At 35.2% G+C, this 22,025-nt stretch overlaps 1 protein-coding gene across 1 annotated transcript; it reads left to right on the top strand.

Annotated features, from left to right (window-relative positions):
* Positions 1–21,177: 21,177 nt before the first annotated feature.
* LOC149142636 (F-box protein GID2-like) lies at positions 21,178–21,606 on the top strand. The gene has a single exon (XM_089451536.1). The coding sequence runs from the start codon at positions 21,178–21,180 to the stop codon at positions 21,604–21,606; it is 429 nt and encodes a 142-aa protein (XP_089307662.1).
* The last annotated feature ends 419 nt before the right edge of the window (positions 21,607–22,025 follow it).

The following is a 22,025-nucleotide window of genomic DNA, read 5'->3' as shown; positions in this document are numbered from 1 at the left end:
AAGGTTGCATCCTTAAGGGTGGATGGGAACAAATTCAACTTCTAGTCTTTAAAGGTATAATCATAAGTTCTGCATATAATAACAAACTCAAACAAAAATGTATCAGGGTCCTCTGAGGTTAAGCCATGGAAGTGAGGAAGGGAGGACAGGGTTATGTTTTTCATCCTAGCATCTCCATTAGTTTCTCTAATGGGAAAAGCACACTTAGTTCTATTTTAAGCTCCATTTCTATTCCATGGTGTAGATTTGTGGAATAGTTTCTTCTTATTCTTCCCCAATAGGCTCTTCAAAGATCCTAGGTTTTTTACCTAATGGGTCCGTTAGCTCACAACAACCGAAGAAGAAGGAAGGTTGGATATTTGATAATGTGGGGGTATTTGGAAATTTTTTTCCTAAGTTGTCTCTACTCCTATGCGGCATGAAAGAAATTTATTTTATTTTTTATTTTAGGTTTTTTCAGAACTACTTGTAGAATGGAAAGAAAGAAGAAATTGCAACTATTTTCTGAATGGAACTACTTGCAAAATATAAAGAAAGCATAAATTGTAACTATCTATTGAATGGAAAGAAAAAGGAAAGAAAAAATCACATCTATTTACTGAATGTTAAATAGAAAGGAAAGAAGAAATTACATCTACCTAGACACCTCCCTCACAATGACGCAAAAAAGTGATGAGCCCGCAGCAAGGATGTTGCAACTCCTAGGGTGACAAACTTTACTTTATCAACCCAGGGTTCATACAATCTTGGAGGTGACAGTGCTATATGGACAAAAGATGAAACAATCTACTCTTTTCACTTCTCAATTTAGGTGATAGACCACTAGGGTTTTTCAAACCAGTATTCTATTCACTAGAAGGAGGCTTACTACTGATAGTGAATGTAAAGCTATCTTTAGTGTAGAAAATAAATGCTTGTCTATTTTAAGGAAACAGAAGTGCTATGAAATGGAATGAATTATCTAGCTAAGAATTAACACACATTACTTGCAAAGGAGACCTAATTTAACCTTGCATTCTATCATCTAGCTATCTGGACTAAGTAGGCATGGAAACTATCCTAACACTGCTATGACTGATATATGCATGCACTAGCTAAATATTGCAGAAAAGAGTCTTTTTGTTTTCAATTTAGAAATGAAAATGCTAAGATAATAATCCAATCTTTTACAGGGGAGGAAGGTATGGAAAAGCTGGTCCAAAATGGAATTGAGGGGTATGGAAGTCAAGTTGAAGGCCTACCCTAGGCTTTGATCATCATTTCTACCCAAAATAGTCTAAAGTAGGCTACTACATGGTCTCTTGTAGTTGCTACAGGGTTTCTTGTAGTTACTACAGGATCTTGATTTACTATAGGAAAGTTAGCTGAAAATTGTAGGAAGGTAGGGAAGGTGAAGGAAGAACTAGGAAGATGTATGATGGTGGAATAAGGTATGGGGAAGGTGCAAATACCAAAAGATCAAGCCAAATCTTTAGGATGGTTGGATTTGCTCAAGGTGGCTACAAAACATAAATGTGAATTAGTGGTTGGTAGGATTGGGAAAGAGGTAATGAAGACTTAGATGAGGCTGGTGGAATGAGCTCCTCCATGCAGATCATAAACTCCTACAAAAAAACATATTATTTCCTTCATTCATGCACAACTTTATGTAAATGTGGAAAAGATGAGGTGAATTTGAGAAACTGATTTATTGATGGCTAATGGCTTAAATTTATCTAATGGAATGCTTTCTAATCTACAACAAACTCAAGAAACCAAAATGACAATTGTAGGTGCTTCTAAGAAATCATAAATAATGATCTACTCAACAAGAAATCCTAAGCTCTGCAACGACTAAAAGGTAAATCTATTTTTGGGCTATGAGAGTGGGGTCCTCAAAACATGACCCCATGAGGGAGATGAGGAAGAGGCCATTGTCACAAGATATTCTGAAGTATTTTCTTTCACCATTGTAATGATGATCTACTTCTCCAACTACTGGAAGAAAAACTAATCAATCATTCAAAGACTTGTAATTTAAACAAAGCAGAGATAACTTCAACAACTAATCTATGATTCTAATCTAAGAATACATGTAGAAAAAGAGGAACCTATACTGCTAGGGTTGGGCCCTAACCCAAGAGATTCAACCCTCTGAGTCAACTCAGGACTGGATCAAAGAAACCCTTTTCATTGTCATAAAAATGTCAAAAATAACATGAGAATAACAATCACAATATCTTAGCTCGAAATTTCCTCTTGGCTAAAATAAAAAGTCGAATCCTAATGAGGTGCTAGGCATTCTTATTTATACAAATGAAGCTACCAATATCTTCCTAAAGATTAGGGAGGCTTGTCTCTCAAACTTGAGATTGACTTGTCTTCAACTATCACTGGCTTGGCTGCTAATGAACTTGATTGGCTTGCCTACTTGTAACTCCGAGATGATGAGATTTGGTGGAGGAATATTCAAGTGATTGAGGAGTTAAGAAGGGAGACCAAATCTCCTAAAATCCATCTTTCTTGTCTACTTCAAGTTCCTACACTTAAATTATCCCAAAACTACTTGAAATCCTGCAATTAATGCACATTATTGCACATGACATAACATCTCACCTTTACCCTTATCACCAAGAAAAATATAATAAAATATGTAAATAAATGTGAGAAATGTTGATTTTGATAAGCTGGAGAGTGGCATTAAGGCCCATATAATTTAACTATTGATGAGCCTCATCAATATACCCACGGTATATCATGTATGATGATTTATTCTTGAATGTTACGACAAGCTAAAGCGAGAGTGGTGTGAGGGATCAACTCATAGATAGAGGTACACTAAATAGAAATAAGATAGGGATCTGAGGGCCTATCCTTAAAACTGCGTTTTTTCTGAGCCAACCAAATTCCCCAGTAAATAATTGGGGGAATGCTCCTATGATGCGAATAAGGTGAAAATGATCACCAATTTTTCCAAGCCTCCACCAAGGAAAAACTAGACCAATGCAAACTAATACCAACAGTCTTCAGAAAGAAATCCCATATACTTATAGAAAAAGGACAACTTAAAAAGAGATGAGAAGAGTTTTCTTCAAAATTTTTGCAGAGGGTGCACCAACCCAGACCATGTTTGTTTCTTTTTTGGAGGATGGCCCAGCTTGAAACATTTTTTATTGAGAATGTGCTAGAAAAGAGTCTAGATTTTGCAGGGAAACTAAGTTTCCACAAAGGCTTGAACTACCAGTGCCAAAATCCACCAGCCCTTTGATCCATTTGAAGGTTGTACCCAAATTTCAGAGCATAAAATCCACTGGGAGAGTAGACCCATTGGAGATCATCAACCCTTTCCCTTATACAGACATTTGATCTCTGCAATTCCATAGTGTAGTCCTGCCAAACACCCTCCCACTGGGGCTCGAGGTCTAAATCCTTAGCCAACTTCCAACCTTGGTTCCAAAAAGAAGTGGTTCCCTCATTTGAGATTTGATTGAGAAGATAAATCCCCTTGGTAGCAAGTAACTCTCTCAGCTCCCTTGGAAGAGTGAAAGCCTCATTACAACCAACCCAAGGGTCCACTCCCACTCGAACACTAGTACCATTCCCAACCAGCCAGGACAAACCATCAACAACAATGTCAAAGGACTCAATCGTAGCCTTCCAGATGACTGAAGAGTTTCTTGAGGACTTTCCCAGGGTTCTCAGCCAAACAACAAAGTCCAAGGGATCTATATATTTCCTTTTTATCATAGATGTCCATAGGTTGTCCTTGGTTAAAAGACTCCAGCCTGATTTTGCTACCAAAGAGCGAGAGAAACATGTGAGATCCTTTATGCCCCACCCACCCTTATCTTTTGGATGAGCAATTTTCTCCCAGGCCACCCATGGGAGAACATCATCTTCCTTTGATCCCAACCAAAAAAATTGACCACATATTTCTGAATTAGAGAAATAATTCCTTTCGGGACCCAAGAAAGTGAAATCCAATAAATTGGGATGGCTAATAAAATTGATTTAATAAGAACCAAGTGCCCTGCTCTAGAGAGCCACTTAAAGCTCTAGTGCTTGACACACTTTTCAATTTTTTCAACTAACCATTTCTAGTTTGATTTCTTGTAGGAATTTTTGTTACTTATTGATAGTCTTTGGTTTGCTTTTGTGACAGTTAAATAGATGAAAGTGTAATAGATTATCAAAATAGATTGAATATTTTATATGTTGTTCCTCAATTGAGCTGATAAGTTAAAATATCATCTAAAGTAGTATTATTGATTATCTATTCATTAGAATCTCATTTATATAAGTATGGTTTTGATTTAATTTAGAAACATAATTGATTTCTAGCTTGGTCATTTGCAATCTGCGTTTTACCTTCTTTATTCATTAGGTGTTTCTAGATCTAAAATATTGTAAGGGTGAGCATAGGCTAAATGTGCCTTTAGTAAATTGGAAGATTAAGACCATATATAATTTCATGTAACACTAGTATTAGCCTCTGCTAGTTCCTTGCATAGATTTTGTTGACTAGCTTGACATAAAAAAAGGTACTTCCTGGGTTGATAAGCTAATTTTTAGGTAATTAGTTGTTTATTTTGACCAATTAATAGCCCCAACAAGTGACAATGTAGAAATGTTGAATGATAGAAAATGTGAATAATAAAAATGTAGTCAATTACAAATAGTACTCATTATGATCAATCTTAAACTATTTTATTCTACTATTCTTATTTTGACACCTATTAGTTTTTCCATCTTTTCATATTGATCATATGAAAAGGGAAGTTGAAATATTAAAACATTCAAATATTTAACTCAAGCTATTGTAGCAAACATTATTCCATGTCTCTTTTTCTCTTCAATATTAATAGTAAGTTTCTCCCAATTCAATCATTATGAATTATGGAGTGTTAAACCCCAATCAAGTTTCAATGGTATCTGTTTTCTCTTATCCTATTTGAATGAAAAGTGATTAACAACATTGAATAATGGAAAATGGGAATAATAACAACGTAGTCAATTATAAATAATTTATAGTTTCAAGAAGAAAACATTTCAGATAAGTGAACATTTTATTTAAGATTAAAATTCAAGTATTATATTTATGGTTGAATTATTGTAACACAGAAATCAATGCACGTCATCAATAATTTTTGTGTGCTTGAATTAGAACAAATGCACACTATTAATCTAATTTCTTTGAAATTAATGTACATCATACATCTAGTTACATCAAATCACAAATCAACATCTTCACTAAGATCAATGCATATAGTGCAAGTAATCAAATAGGATTAGAAATCAATATCTACAATGAAATCAATGCATCTAGTACAAGAAATCAAATAGGACCATAAATCAACAACTACACTAAAATCAATACATCTAGTACAATTAATCAAATATGATTAAGAGACAACATCTACACTGAAATCAATGGATCTATTTCAATTAAAAACCAAAATATTCATGGTTTTCTAAATCCAACTTCTTTTACCTTTTGTAAAATCCTTACTTCCTCTTCCTCTATGATTAATAATGTTCAATATTATATAATACTAGATAAATTTGCATTTATCTTTATGTTTCTCTTTCTTATTCCCTCTCTCTCCTCAATCCATCTCTGAGTCTATCTCCCTCCCACTCTCCCCTATCTCTCTCCCTCTCTCCCTCTCTTCAACTTTCTCTTCTTCCCTCTCTCCCCCCTTCCGTCTATATGTATATCTTCCTCTATCTCTCCTTCTTTGTCTCTCTAACTCATCCCCCAAACACAAATTCTCTCACTCTTCATACCTATGTATATCTCCCTCCTTCCCTCTCTTTATATCTCTCTTATTATCTCTCTCCCCCTCCCTTTATATCTCTGTCTCCCTCCTCTCTCCTTATTATTCTGTCCATATCACCCCCCAAACATACACTCTCTCACTCCATATCTATCTATTTCTCTCTCTCTACCTCCCTCTTCCTCTCCCTCTCTAGCTCTTCCCCTTCTCTCCCTCCCTCTCTCTCTTCCCTCCCACTCTCCTCTCTCCCTCACTCTCTCTTCATATCTCCCTCCACCTCTCTCTCTCTCTTAACATTTCTCTCTCTATGTCTCTCTTCTCCCCCCCATCTCTCTCTAACCCTCTCTCTTTCTCTCTCTCAAGTCCTCTCTCTTCCTTCCTCTCTTTCCCTTTCTCTATCTCTCTCTCTCTCTCACACACACACATATATATGTATATTTTATGTTGGAAAAAGTAACTATGTTCGGTCTTCAATAATGTACTTGAGTCATTATGTAATGTACTTGTCAAAATAATAAAGAAAAAAATTATTATTGTTGTTATTATGACTTATTAAAGCATGGGTTTGATGCTTAGGTCACCATGTTTTAGGTCAATGTCCCCATTGAGGACTCTTAGGATTTGTTCTAAGTCTATAGAATTATTGTACATTTAAAGAGACCCTTCTTGGGCTTTTGAATCATGTAAATCGGTTTAGTATTGAGTGAAATATGAATTATGCAACCTCCACACCATGTTGGCCTAACAGAAGATCAAGTTGGTCTAAGGACCCATTCTACCCCACAAGAATCCTATAAAAGGAAGGGATTAAAATTCATTTGGATCATCCCTTTTTATTCTCTCTCTTAAGGGAAGAAGTGCAAATATCTGTTTGCCGGGCAGAAGTGCAAAGTAGGAATTTTGAAAAGTCTATTGTCGAGAAGCTGAAGTGAATGTGAGTTTGGGGAAGTCTAAGGAGTCAAGGAAAATTGAAATTTTGGTGGTGGTCTCTCTCTATTTCATTTTCTAGATTGGGAGAACGAAGTCTCCCAAGTTGGACTGCTGCTGGAAGCTGTGAGCTGCCGCAAGTTGCTACATAGTCGAAGTTGCTAGAAAGAGATCAATCTTCTACAGTTTTACTTGGTGTGGAGGGAAGGTCTGGTCAAGGTCTAGGGTGAAGAGTCTCAAATAATACTATTGAAAGGAAGCATTACTTTGACTGGTTTTTCCCCTTGAGGGGGGTTTTCTCTGGCATGTGCCTACATCTTGTGTTCATTGTTTTATGTGATGCTACTTTGTGTAATTGCTTGATGAACTAAAGAACAAGATATAAATAATAATAATAACAAGTAACATCACAAGTAATTATCAATATAGAGAAAATATTTACTTCCTTTCTAATTTTCGAACATGGTATCATAGCTTTGGTGAAGAAAGAAGAAAATAGTCGATACATTCATAGGCACTATCTCAAGGAAGGAGACTATCATATTCAAGGAAGATGTATAACTCTATCAAGGGAGAGATCAAGATTGAAGGAGAATCTAACTTTAGATCCTGGAAGAAGAGGATTGACCTAATCCTCGAGAAGAACAAGGTGACAGAATTGGTTAAATGAAATGTAAAGAAGCGTACATAAGAATCCAGTGATTCCAACAAAGCAAAATTCAGGGATCTAGAATTGGTGGCAATGAATCTGATGGTAGAAGGGATAAAAGAAAATCTTGTCCCATTCATAGCTAACATCAATCATGATCATGAGATTTATGAAGCCTTGTCGAAGCTATTCACTATTAAGAACATTGGTCAGTAAGAAGTTTGAAGAATGAGCTAAGGACTATGAAGATGACTAATGAAGATACTATGGAAACATTGTTTGTGAAGATAGCTAGACTCAGGAATGATCTCTTGGCCATTAAAGAGATTGTTCTAGAAAAATATAAGCATCTCATGTCTTTTCAGTTTTGGGCTCATGCATTCATTTAGTTTTGATTGTGTTAAACACTAATCACCATTCTCCCTTTGATGTCTTGATTATGGAAAACATCTACAAGAAGGAGGACCTCTCAAGACAAGGTTAGTTAAGAAACAAAGGGAAAACATCCACAAGAAGGAGGATCTTTCAAGACAAGTTAGTCAAGAAAAAAAGGTATGTTTTGAATTCATTGATTAAAAGGATTATTAATTTTATGATCTATTACTAACCTTGTTATGACTAGTAGTGTTGAATCCTAGTGATTCTTGTTTGGCTTATTCATCCCATGATAAATCTAGCCACCCCACTCTTATCTGATTTGGTAGAACCCTAGAAAGGTTTTGGAAAACCCTAACTGAAGGGTATGCTAATGTGAATTTTTTAAATCCTAAGTTTCTTAGGGTGATTGTGAAATGCTAGTTGAAGTTTTATTGATGATGTTTTGTTTGGGATTTTGGTGTGATCTCGAAATCCTAACTGGTTAGGATTGAGTGATAAGGTCTGAAATCCTTGAACCTTTGAAGTTTTGGTAATTTTGGGTTTGTTATGTTTCTACATTGGAACCCTAACCCATTGGGGTTTTATGGAATGTATGTTTCTACATTCGAACCCTAGCTCATTGGGGTTTGGTTGAATGTGTAAGCAAGACCCTTACATTGTCTTAAAAATGTTTCTCTGTGGTATGAGTGTGTTTGTCTGATCAAATCCTAGTGTAATCAAAATGATTATGTGTCTAACTCTTATTTGATATTGTTGGAAGTCGGGTTTGACTAACACATGATATGTAATGTATGTTTCATGACATTGAAATCTAGGCATATAAAGATATGTCCTTTCGATTGAATCCCTAGATTGGCCTAGGTCAGATGTATTAATGTTATAGGACATATGATAGTCTTATGGTTATGAATTCCTAGATATGTGTGTTGACCTAGTCATTCATGGTCATGAGTCTTAGGATATAATGAAGTCCTTGTCTAAGATTCTAGGACATTGATCTAGGGTGTTATAGCTAAAACCTAGTGAAGTTAATTTTTTTTTTTAGTATGTGTGATATAAAAATCTGAAATCTATTAGATGATTGTTGAAAAATGAAAACCTAGGGTTTGGAAGTTAAACCCTAGTAGTGACATTGTCTAGTGTGAAATATAATAATATGAGATTTATGCATGTAATGATTCTTGAGATTGGAAATACAAGGTTTTGGAATTAAACCTTAGTTAAAGTAAAATATTTGGAATATGATGATTTGTTATAAGATTGTTCAATTTGTGAGAATGGAATTCTAGGGTTCTAGAGTCGAACCTTAGTCGAACTAGAAATCTCTAATGAATGTTGACTATATGATAATTTGAAATTTGTGAAGAAATTGTTGAAATTTGGATTTTTTGGTTGAGTATGATAATTTCTTGGAAATCTAGAGTTTTCAACTAACATTAGTAGTAGTTGGTCATGTTAATGACTGATTGATTGAAAATCTATGAGTTTGGAACTAACCCTAGTGGAATCTAGTCAGGTCCATGATTAAGTTGTGATTGAATTCGATTGATTATTTTGTATGAAATCTAGGATTTGTATGAATCCCTAGTGAGAAGTCTAACACGTGTATTTTGGAAGGTTGTTAGATGACTTGTAGATCCATATTTGTGTGAATGGTTTCTAGGGTTTTCTATATGTTGTAGTAAGGTATGTCATAACTTCGGAAGAAATATTGAAACCATAGATGGAATACGTGTTGTTATGAAGTAGTCTAGGGTATATGACAAAGTCCCTAGAAAGATGTTGAAGAGCATATGTCTCTTGTTTATAATTAAGTCTAGGTATCTGATATGAATAAATTTGAAATGCTTCCATGATTTTGATATGGCTAACATCATGCTTCTATAGTTTTGGTTGTACTTGCTATTTAAGCTGTGCAGGTAAACAATATTTAACTTGGTGAAGATGCTCGATGTGACAAGCAAGTTGTGTAGGTACACAATCTTCAACTTTGTAAAGATGCTCGATCTGACAAGCAAGTTGTATAGGTACACAATCTTCAACTAAAAGAAGATGCTTGATGTGACAAGCAAGTTGTGCTGATACACAATAATCAACTTGGTGAATATGTGATGAGCATTATGTGGATGATGATAACTCTGATGAAGTGGTTGGAAGCCACAAAATATTCTCTGATTTCGAAAGGAAGAAGATGATCTCCTAGAGGAAGCATGAATAGAAGAATATCTCCCTAAGATTAAGAGGAAGTCCAGATAAAGAGGTGCTTCCTGATTGAGAGGGAGTGACAGATATGGTTTTATGCTTCATGTGACATGCACTAGACCAAGACTAACAACCGTAAGTCTAAGCGAATGCCATGTGATCTGAAAAAGAGATCTTAAATCAATATTAAGGTATTATAGACTCATGTTCAGGAATGCCTATATTACTTAGTGCAATGGATCAAAAAGATTGCGAATAACATAGAAAATGAGTAGTTAGAAAACATAACAGACACACACATCAACAAATCAACACAGCCAAAATAATAAAGGAGTTCACCAGACTTCCTGGCTATGTCTCCTGATCTAGTTTTTAGTGTCGACCTCTATATTAAGTCTTTAAGAACATCTTATTACAAGGGTGAGCTCAAAATAGAGTCTCAACCAACAATGACATCAAAGAGGGATCTTCTCAAAAACCTCCAGCCTAAAAGAGTGCACAGACTCTCCCTCTGTCTTATTCCTCTATTCAGTCTGCCTCAATTTGACTTCTTTCTCTAACTATCTCTCTGTGACTGTCTCCCACTAACCTCTCCTGTGCTGCCATTGAATCGCTTTTAAACCTATCGGAGCTGTCGGTCTGCATTCCTTTTCGGGCTTTCTGGCTCCTGGCCACTGTTCGTTCAAATCCCTTTCGAGCTTTAAACAATAATTACAAAATGCTCTAAGGTATGGTGGCCACTTGTTTTCAAACGGAAAGGACCAGCGCGGGTGAAAATCCCAAAGAATAGCTTCTCTATTTACACAGATAAATACGTAGGAAATACTATAGAAACAGTGGAAATTTCTGCCAAGTCGGACTTCAAATGATATTGAATCTGACCTATAATTCTATTGGGTATGTTGTTGCATCGATTGTTGAGATTGAAACAAGATATGGAGCTTAGTGAAAAGAGTCACCTTCACTAAGTGGGCCCGCAGGCAAATTATGGCGCAAGTTCTATTTTTGGATCACAGCAAGGATGATCACAGCAGGAGTGACCACAGCAGGGATGATCACAGTAGGAGTGATCACAGCAGGAGTGATCATAGCAGGAGTGATCAAAGTCTATTTTTAGACTGGCTATCAAAAATATAAAAGTCAAATATTATTGTCTCATAATAATATTTGGACTATAAAGTTGATCTTATTCTCTTGGAGCACTTCAGTTTGAGCTACAGATGTGGCACATGCAGCTGTCAGAAGGAAGTACGCTTTCTTTGTGGGTCAGTTGAGTTGTTACATGCATGACTTCAATTAGAACTCAATCAGTTGAGTTTGATGGAGTTGATTGTGGAGTTGATGGAGTTGTGTTCAGTTTGACTTGGTTAAACTAGTTGTAATTAGTCTAACTGCAAATAGCCTAATGATGAGTTGTTAAACTAATTATTAACTCATAATGAACCTATAGAATACATCAGTTAACTCAGTTGCATGTCAGTGTATGTTCAGTTCAATAGGGACATGTGTTAGAGGATCAGATTGCTATCAGTTGTGACTATAGTTGTGCATGAGGATTTGCACAATCAAGGGATTGAGTATGCCACTGAGTATTACCCAGTGATTGCACAGTATTATAGCCTCTGCTCACGTCTTTCACAGTGTGAGTGATTCTTTGGAGGTAAATACGAGTTTGGTTAATCCATTCCCATTCATTCTTGAGCAGGTATTGAGCAGTGGACGCAGGCAAGCAGTGGAATAGATTTGGAGATCAGATCTGAGTTGTATTGTGTTTAACAGGTGGAGCTGGTACTAGATTGCTTGTGATAAGCATTGTACTTTGTAATGTTACATGTTCTCAATCATTAATATACAGATAGTGTGGGGTTTTCAGCTGTAAGCTTTCCCCAGGTTACATACTGTGTTAATGTGTGAATGCTCTTGATGTTTTATTGTTATTGATGTTGCTAAATTGATGATCAACGTAGAGGAGCTTATGTATTGTGTATGTATTCCGCAATAGTACATGATCAGGATAATCTCCATTTAATATGTGTTAAATTATTCAAAATTTCTACATCGATATCGCGAGTCGCAAGCGCCCATATGCCATGGTTTCCTTTGCATTTGGCTTTATAATGGAAATACGCAAAATACATTAAAACATTGAAAAACTCGACAAATTCTTTTATATCGGAACTCAAATATTATAGAGCTACATCCATAATTATTATCGGGTTTGGCTTGATAACAATCACAATTTGCATGTCAACGGCCCTTTATATTACCCGATTGTCGATCGCTGATATCAGTATATCTCATATCGCGGGGTCACGAGTCCATTGGTATCACCCCTTGTGTTGTTGCGATGCGATAAATCACGATCGAATATCACAAGTCCTCAAGCCCTTGATAAGTCCTCCTTTGTGTAATAGCGATGCGATAAAGCGAAAATCACATACCGCATAGACTTTGGGCCTGCGGTTAAGCGCTGCCTTTGGTAATATTTGCGATGCAATTATGTGATCTCCACCATTGGATATGCATGCCCGATCCGACGGCTCTCGTTAAATCATTGGATCGCTGATCGCATTTCCTAAAGGGCTACCTCTGATATGTTCGTTGGCCTGCTCCGATAGCAATATCCCGATTCAATCTGGACCATTGATTTGTCTGATCCAATGACTCCTGTGTAGCGCCATTTGAAGCTCTAGTTAGCATTGTTTTCCACCTTTCTTCTTGGTTTTTCTCTGCAATAATGTTTTCTGACAGTTTTAAAGACTTAGACTTAGAGGTTTCAGGATCCATTTTGGATCACGCCTTCCCACTGAAAAGATTTTGGACCACCAAAAGTTGGTTTTTAGGAATTGATCAAGTGAGGATACAGCTCCCTCACTTTTTTAACTTCTATCCATCGTGCTTTGCTTGGATTTGAACCTTTGAGCCCTACTCTCTGGTACTCAACATCCCCTCAATGCATAGTTCTCACCTTCCTGTCTAGAGCTATGTATTCTTGTAACTCTTTGAGATATTTAGGCAACATATCCTCAATAGAAGGAAACTTGATCTAAAAATGAGATTTTAAGTCAATATTAAGGTATTACAGACTTATGTGCAGGAATTCCTATATTACTTAGCACAACAGATCAAAAAGATTGTGAATAATATAGAAAATGAGCAGTTAGAAAACATAGCAGACACACACATAAACAAATCAACACAACCAAAATAATAAAGGAGTTCACCAGACTTCCTGGCTACATGGTGGTCACCTGTTTTCAAACGGAAAGGACCAGCGCAGGTGAAAATCCCAAAGAGTCACTTCTCTGTTTACACAAAGAAATACGCAAGAAATACTCTAAAAACAGTGGAAATTTCCGCCAAGTCAAACTTCAAATGATATTGAATCCAACCTATAATCCTATTGGGTCCGTTGTTGCATCGTTATTGCAAGTCACAAGCGCCCATATGCCATGGTTTCCTTTGTATTTTGGTTTATAATGGAAATACGCAAAATACATTAAAACACTGAAAAACCCGACAAATGCTTTTATATCGGAACTCAAATATTATAGAGCACATCCATAATTCCTATTGGGTCTGATTTGATCACAATCACATACCGCATGTCAACAGCCCTTTGTATTACCTGATCGCCAATCGTCGATTACCGATATCAGCGTATCACATATCACGGGGTCGTGGGTCCATTGGTATCACCGCTTGTGTTGTTGCAATGTGATAAATCGCAATCGCATATTGCAAGTTCTCAAGCCCTCGGTAAGTCCTCCTTTGTTTTATAGCGACGTGATAAAGCGAAAATTGCATATCACATAGACTTTAGGCCTGCGGTTAAGTGCTGCCTTTGGTAATATTTGCGATGCGATTATGTGATCTCCAACATTGGATCTATGTGCCCGATGCGATGGCTCTCGCTCAATCTCTGGATCGCCAATCGCATTTCCCAATGGGCTACCTCTGATACTTTCCATTGGCCTGCTCCGATAGCGATATCCTAATTCAATCTGGACTACTGATCTGTTTGATCCAATGGCTCATGTGTAATGCCATTTGAACCTCCGCTTAGCTCTGTTTTCCACCTTTCTTCTTGGTTTTTCTCTGCGATGGTGTTTTCCGACTCTTTTAAAGACTTAGACATAGAGGTTTTAGGATCCATTTTGGATCACCATGAGAAGGAACAAGAAATTGGAGAATACATTTTATAGTGTTGCTAAAATAAGGAAAGCAAGATTCAATTGAAGAATATGTTGTTGCATCTAAAGTAGGAAGGAAAACATATGATCAAGGAATATTCTATCAAATATTCGGTTGATATTCCTACTATGAAAAGATGAGAAGCAACATTTGTTGTCTATAAGACCCTGGAAGTTTGTATTTGATTATGTACATGTGAAATATTGGGGTTGTGTTTGTATAGATGAATCTCTCGAAGGAAAGCATGTTGGTTACTGTTCAATTTGATTGGGACAGATTGGCTATTCTTGATATGATGGATCAAGGGGTATTGAGGCTTTGCGAGTGAAGCATTGCCTGGGGAGACATTTGATTGACACTTTGTGTTGATGTCTAAGTCCCCAAAGTTGGAAAGGTGGTGTTGATTATTGAGCTCTATTTTGGTTACACACTTGGATTTTGCGTTGGTGATTATTAAGTAAACCTAATGGTATCTAGAGGGGCTGAAAGCTTGAGTCCACCTTAGTCCCACTTGGATAGATTTCCCTAGTCAAGAATTTAGTCCATGGAATTGCAGTGCCTAAATTTTTGGGTGACTGGTTGGATAGATTTCCTTGGTCAGGAATATAGTCCATGGCATTACGGTGCCTAAATTGATGAGTGACTGGTTAGATAGATTGCCTTGGTAAGGAATCTAGTCCATGGCATTGTGGTGCCTAAAGTTCTTCATGGTTCATATAGTTTGATATCTTCCATTGTATATGTACATTATGAATACCTCCCTATTTAAGAGGGAGTGTTGGAAAAAGTAACTATGTTCGGTCTTCAATAATGTACTTGAGTCATTATGTAATGTACTTGTCAAAAGAACAAATAAAATAATAATTATTATTATTATTGTGACTTATTAAAGCATGTACCCACTGAGGACTTATAGGATTTATTCTGAGCCTATAGAATTATTTTACATTTAAAGATACCCTTCTTGGGCATTTGAATCATGTAAATCGATTTAGTGTTGAGTCAAATATGAATTATGCAACCTCCACACCATGTCAGCCTAAGAGAATATCAAGTTGGCATAAGGACCCATTCAACCCCAAAAGAACCCTATAAAAGGAAGGAATTCGAATTCATTTGAATCATCACTTCTCATTCTCTCTCTTCTGGGCAGAAGTGCGAAAATCTGTTTGCCAGGCAAAAGTGCGAAGTAGGAAGCTGGGAAATTTTGTTGTCGAGAAGTTGAAGTGAATGCAAGTTTTGGGGAGCCTAAGGAGCCAAATAAAATCGAAAATTTGGTGGTGGTATCTCTCTATTTCGTGTTCTGGATTGGGAGAACGAAGTCTCCCAAGTTGGGCTGCTGCTAGAAGCCGTGAGCTACCACACATTGCTACATAGTCGAAGTTCCTTGAAAGTGATCAATCTTCTGGAGGCCAACTTGGTGTGGAGGGAAGGTCTGGTCAAGGTCTAGGGTGAACTTTCTCAAAGAATACTATTGAAAGGAAGAATTACTTTGACTAGGTTTCCCCCCCGAGGGGGGTTTTTCCCTGGCATGTGCCTACATCTTGTGTTCATTGTTTTATGTGATGCTGCTTTGTGTAGTTGCTTGATGGACTAAAGAAAGAAGATATAAAGAATTGTAATAACAAGTAACATCACAAGTAATTATCAATGTTGAGAAAATATTTACTGCCTTTTTTATTTTCCGACAATTTCCTGACATTTAAAAAATGTTTACATACTTACATTATGCCTACACATCTCCCCTATATTGGGTTGTAGATTGCATCTCGGCACAAAAAACTTACAAACACTATGTTAAATGTTGTTATGATAAATAATAGATCCATAAGGGAATGATGTTTAAAGAAGAGGAATATTATTAAGATAGATTGAACTAGCCTTTAAAAAGTTTAAAAGATGAATCTATAGAGTTAGAAATGGAAGATATTTTTGTCCCAGATATTGAAAGGAATATTTTCATTAGCCTAGAGTTGAAGTTGATATTTGGTATTATAATTTGTTACAATATAAGCTACATCATGATATTATAAATTATCTCTTCAAATAAAGTTAATTTTTTTCTTCTAGTTCAACTATTGAATGTTAATGGCAATTTAGATGATTTTTTGCAAGATTAGGGGAGAAAGCGGCCATATCAACAATGGCTCTCTTCAATTTGGCACAAAAAAATTGTGAAGCAATTCAAGCAGGGAAAAGCAAAGATAATTTTCATGGGATGATCCTTTTGGTTGAGGGATTATTAAAAATATTTTTGAATTGTATACTCTATTATAGGAAACCCATGGTCATCATGAAGTTTTTGTTATAGACATTCCATCATAATTTTCATTAGGGGAATATATGTTTCATTTGAGCTTTTGTCTCCAATCGCTATGAAATAACCTCTCCTTCACCCTAAATATCATTACATAGCACAATTATATTGGATTGAATATAAAGGAACTATGGCTTAGTTGGTGGACACGATGACTAAATTTTAGCCAATATCCTATAAATGATTGGAAGCATTACAATGTAAATGGTATTGAAGTGAACTCTCACTCGATGATTGCTTATGTTCTAGATATGCTTCCACACAAAAATATAACGCTTCAAAATATATGACACCTCAAATATAAATTTCAAAAAAAAATTGTATATAAAAGTTATGACTTTGAAAAGGTTTCCAATTTTATAATAAAAGTGATAGAAACTTCAAAAAAGTGATTGTATCAATATATATAGCTTCAAAAAATAATTTAAAAAAAATGACATGGAAAATACATCTATATGGTTGATAAATCACCAATTTAAGTTTTTATGCCAAAAATATATGAACACCAATGAGGGTCATTATATTGTAAGGGTGGTGCTCACTAAGCACTAATTGTGAAACTCATTGGGATTGTGACATGGCAATGGCTACATTGTTGATGTAGTGATACCACTAAGAAGTTTTGTTGTTGATGTGGAAAAAAATATATCGACTATGAAGTGGGGCCACATTGATGTGGGGTAAAAGCATGTTAATGTGTATCACTTTTTCCCTTTTTGTGGCAAAGAAGTTTTATAAAAATAAAAGGAGTTGGAATTCTTACTCTTAAATTTACAAAATCATCAAAAATTAGGTGGTGGAAAAAGAAGACAAAACATGTCAATTTAAATTCAATTTCATGTCATATTTTTTCTAAAATTTAATATATAATTTTTATCTAATTTATTCATTTTCTTTAAAAGATATCATTAATATTTTACATAAATTTTTAAGTAGTGACAAAACCGCGACTCCCCATTTCTCTATTGATTTATGTTTTTTAATTCCAATTTCTTTAAGAGATGTGTTGTAAACATTCTAAAGATTGCCAAACAAATTTAAAAATAAAAAGTAAGCATATTTTTTAATTATTATCAAAATACTAGTAAAAATGTTCATATTTTCGTATATATAAAACCGTGACCCAAGAAACTACCCTTTCAAGTTTATAAAATTGATTTTTTTAATATAAATTTGAAAATAACATATAACAAAATGTTAAAATTATTTTTTGAAAATTTTAAAATATATTTTATACTTTTTATAATAAAATTTTTAATTATGATTATAATAAAGTATTTAATATTATTCAAAATATAATATATAAAATTATTTGTTTAGAAATTCTACTTCTATTTTTATATATATTTTAAAAGAGTTTTAGCATTTCATTTAACTTTACATAAAGTTATTTATATTTTGTGAGTGATTAGGCATAGTATTTACCAATATTTACTATCAGTTGACTTATTTGCAAATTTAGTATTTACTTTTTATAACATTATTTATATTTTCTAAACCCATTAAATAGGTTCACTATGTCTTTTACCAAAATTTATTGTGAGTTAGCTTTGTTACAAATTTAGCATTTATTTTTTATAATTAACAAGTATGAAACTCAACTCATTTAATTGATATTTTTATATTATTTTTTTTATCTCTTTCATTAGAGTACTTTTTTGTGTTTGCCATATAATGAGACAAATTAACATGCTTTTACCCTGTGGTTATTCTGTGATGTGGATGGGCAATGACATTTTAGTGACATCATATTGGTTTAGCATGTGGTAAACAACAGTAATGTAGAATCTAGTATAGGGTAATGTTGTTCGTATAACATGGTTGTATTGTTGACCACTGGTGGGAGACACTAACATGGTATATAGTAGAGGGTTACATTATTGTTATGATGGTAGTTTGACTATAGGCCATATGGTGGTGCAACCTTATGCTTATGAGGATGGTTTCCCTTGGTGTTAAACTAGAAGAAATAAGGGTCATAGGAAGCCAGAAATGAGTGAGCTATCCTTATGGAATATAGTGTAGCTTATCCTAAAATGGAGGAAACTATAAAATATATTAGTTTTCCTATGAAAATAAGGGTTCCAAGGGAAGAGATGGTGCCAACAATAGTAGGCGAGTGTGGAGTAGTGGGAAATAATGTAAGATTAAGCTATACTAATAATTTGAGAGTAGATAAGTAATGTCTATTGCAAAAATTTCTAAGACATATGTAAGGAGTAATGTAATGGCCCCTAACACGAAGAATTACTAATAACAAATTCCACTAATGGAGTCTCATGAGTTATTTTCCTGTGATGGTGGCTATGAAAATTTCATGGTTCCTTTTAACATACAATCATCAAAACCTTACAATCAATGTAAAATTGAAATGGCTAAAGATTTTTTATATATGGAAAAAATGAGAGGGAAATTTTCATCCAAAGAAAGGAAATCCACAATAAAAGGATCATTCCATACTTGTACAAGTAGATTAGATTTAGGATGTTCCTAGTTTTACAAATTTGAGCATCAACCTTAGGACTTGGAGTAGATATTTGTAAATCTTTGAAGGTCCAATTTCATATTTGTTTGGATAGATTTGGAACTCTTCACTCACATATCATTATTGTGATGTTAGATCATGCAATTGTAGAGAAAAAAAGGTCTAACCTACATAAAATGATCTTCATAGCTATAAATGCCACCTTAAATTAGTTTTCAATGCAGAATTAATAGTTTGATAACTTCAATACCATGTTATATTTTAATGGGATCAAAATCTCATGATTAACTCAGAATACCTCATATCAAATGAGAATAACATATATGTTAGAGATTAAGCATCTATGTTAGAACAAGCCACCATCAAATACAAATGTTTATTATGTGTCGATCATCACTATAATTTGTTATCGCAGTCTTTCTCACTCCAATAAAAAGGAGCTCATGTCTTCTTATTGAAAAGTGTATAAGCTAGTCATATAGAAGATAACTCAAGCTAGTAGACTGAGAGTTTCTCCAATTTATCCTCACTCAACTCAATGCCATCAAGGCAGCAACATTGAGATGTAAATCTTACCTTGCTAACTAAACACAAATGACCCACAATAAGATATGAAAATGTAAATATGATGTTAATACCCTAGTTGACTAGGGCATGCACTCATTATAATGTATTAACATATAACCATACAATGACATAATCATATATATGTCCACCAAATCAAGCTTAACTTAACCCAGTGAAAAAATAACATTATTACCAAACTAGGAACATTGAAACACTATTTCTTTGAAGGAAAAGAGATTCAAAGTGAAGAGAATCTCTATCCAAAATCATGATGCCACATCCTTAACCTTCTTATAGAATTTTGGATTATAAAATTTATAATAAAATTCATTGATAATAAAGGCTAGTTATGTATGCTAGAGTTCACTTGGAATTGACTCTGTATCATGAAAATTATAAATATATAAATCAATACAATTTTCATAGTGTTATTGAAGAAGTGATCATTAATATCTTATAAATGAACTCTAAAATATCATTTAACTTTGATCATAGAAAATAAATCTCATCTAGGAATCTTATTTTAAGGAGGGAGTTTTTTCTTTTAAATTGCATCTTTTAAGGCTATGGAGCCCATGGAAAGGATTTTTCCTTTCTTTTATTCAAAAAGCTGGTATGCGCCATGCCATTTGAGATAAAAGAAACCACTGCCATGGATTTTGACTTGACTAAAGCGAGATTGCTATGCTAGTTCGGGCTTTTTCTATCGATCACGTGTAGAGGCTCAAAGACGTTGATTCATCAAATGAAAATTCTTTAATTAACAATGACTTGGAATGTCTCGCTATATCTCATCATTAAGTTCTCCTTTGCCATTCTAAATCTTCGAGAAAAAGCCACTTAATCGGGATAGCCTTACCTTTTTCAAGACAAGGAACATGGTTTGATCGGCCATGGAAATGTTGACCAACGCGTTTAGCTTTTCTAGGGTTGTTATATAATTTTAAAAGGCAATTGAAGTGAAGTGTAAAGGCATTATGATGAGTATCAATCAATCTATACTTCAAATTTTTTAACAAAAGATGATAGTCACCATCGCAGTTTTGATGAGAAGAGGAATATTCAGTGGAAACGTCTTTTCGTCTTCAAAGGGTTCAAAGGGTTTAGGTATTATGATGAGTATCAATCACTGTATAATCACCATCTTGACTTGGACATGGCCACTAATATTCACGAGAAACATATTTTCTTCAAAGGGTTTAGATAGAATACAGATTGATTATTATTAATTAAATTATTATTCTAACCATGCAAAACAGAAAAATCGGCAACATGTTGGAGACCACTTCTATTATTAAATGGTCGAGACGTTGATTTCCACAATTTCCTGACTCTTATGATAAGATTGAATGGTAGGGGCCCCTCTGATTTCAACTCTTCTTCTCTATGCCTCCAAATAAATTACTGTTAAGGCTCTTACTTTTCGCAACTGGTCGTGTCCTCATACTGCAAGCTAAATTAATGTGCTGCGACTTGCCTGCTGGTTTCTTATTAAAATCCCTCCACCAATATTAATGGGATTTGTAGGGTTATATTTTAAGATTCCTTCGGCTGGACTTGACCGCATTCAAAATCCAGCCCCTAGTTCCAACTTCCTTACTTTCCATTCCCGCTATACTCTCTGCTGATTCCACAGTCAATGTTTATTAATTATAAGTAGTGTTTGAAATCCTTGATATTTTGTTTTCTGCAATTAGAGCGGATGGATTCCTCGGACTTATGGTGCCCGCTGCAGTACAACGAAGATATTGTGGTGGAGTTGTTGAAGCATTTGGATGCCAAGTCCCTGGCCATGGCGGGCTGTGTGAACAGGCAGTGGAAACGTGCTGTCGAGACGGAGAGCCTCTGGGAGGGGATTTGCAGAAAGCAGTGGCCTGCAGCTGGTGAGTCGCAGAATATGAGATCCGTGGTGATAGCGCTGGGAGGATATCGGCGCTTCTTCGTTGTGTGTTTACGCCCACTTCTTTATCGTTCTCTTCCCACCAGGCCCTGCAGCAATGATGGGGTCATCCCACTCTCGCTTTCTCTCTTCTCCATGGATTGCTATGAGCGCCTCGGCAGAAGCAAAGGCTACCTAGGCGACGATGAACCCTGCATAACCCCTGTTAGCCACCACATGATGGAAATTTGATACCGCTCAGTACTGAAAAACCTCCTGTAATTTTTCATGCCTCGAAAAACAATTTTCATTTTCATCAGTTTTTTACTTTCCCATCTTTCATTTTCTAATCTTTATGAATCTGATTTCTTCACTTCTGTGAACTGTAATTTTGGATGTAGATACTTATTTCAGATATACGCTATTTACACAGTTTGGCTTTGTAATTTGGTTATTTTCACTGATGTGTATATGATTCACGATATTTTTTAATATTTAGATTTTAGTAAATATAACAATTCAAACTGTGTCCGGAAGGTTGAAGATTTGGTGGTTGTCTGGTTCACCGTGGAATCTGTGAATTACATTTTGATTTGTAAAGAATCGTGTTATGCTCCCTATGTAGCAGCACAAATCGTGGAAGAACATGTTCGTGAAATGATCCACGAATT

This window comes from Pinus tabuliformis, chromosome X (genome assembly GCF_031772625.1).
Source record: "Pinus tabuliformis cultivar Carrire ecotype Pingquan chromosome X, CPIR1, whole genome shotgun sequence".
NCBI lineage: Eukaryota > Viridiplantae > Streptophyta > Pinopsida > Pinales > Pinaceae > Pinus > Pinus tabuliformis.
This window is presented reverse-complemented; position numbering and strand designations above follow the sequence as displayed.

What these genes read in the sequence shown, in the direction of transcription:
- LOC149142636 (XM_089451536.1), top strand. Translation starts at nt 21,178, where the DNA reads ATGGATTCCTCGGACTTATGGTGCCCGCTGCAGTACAACGAAGATATT.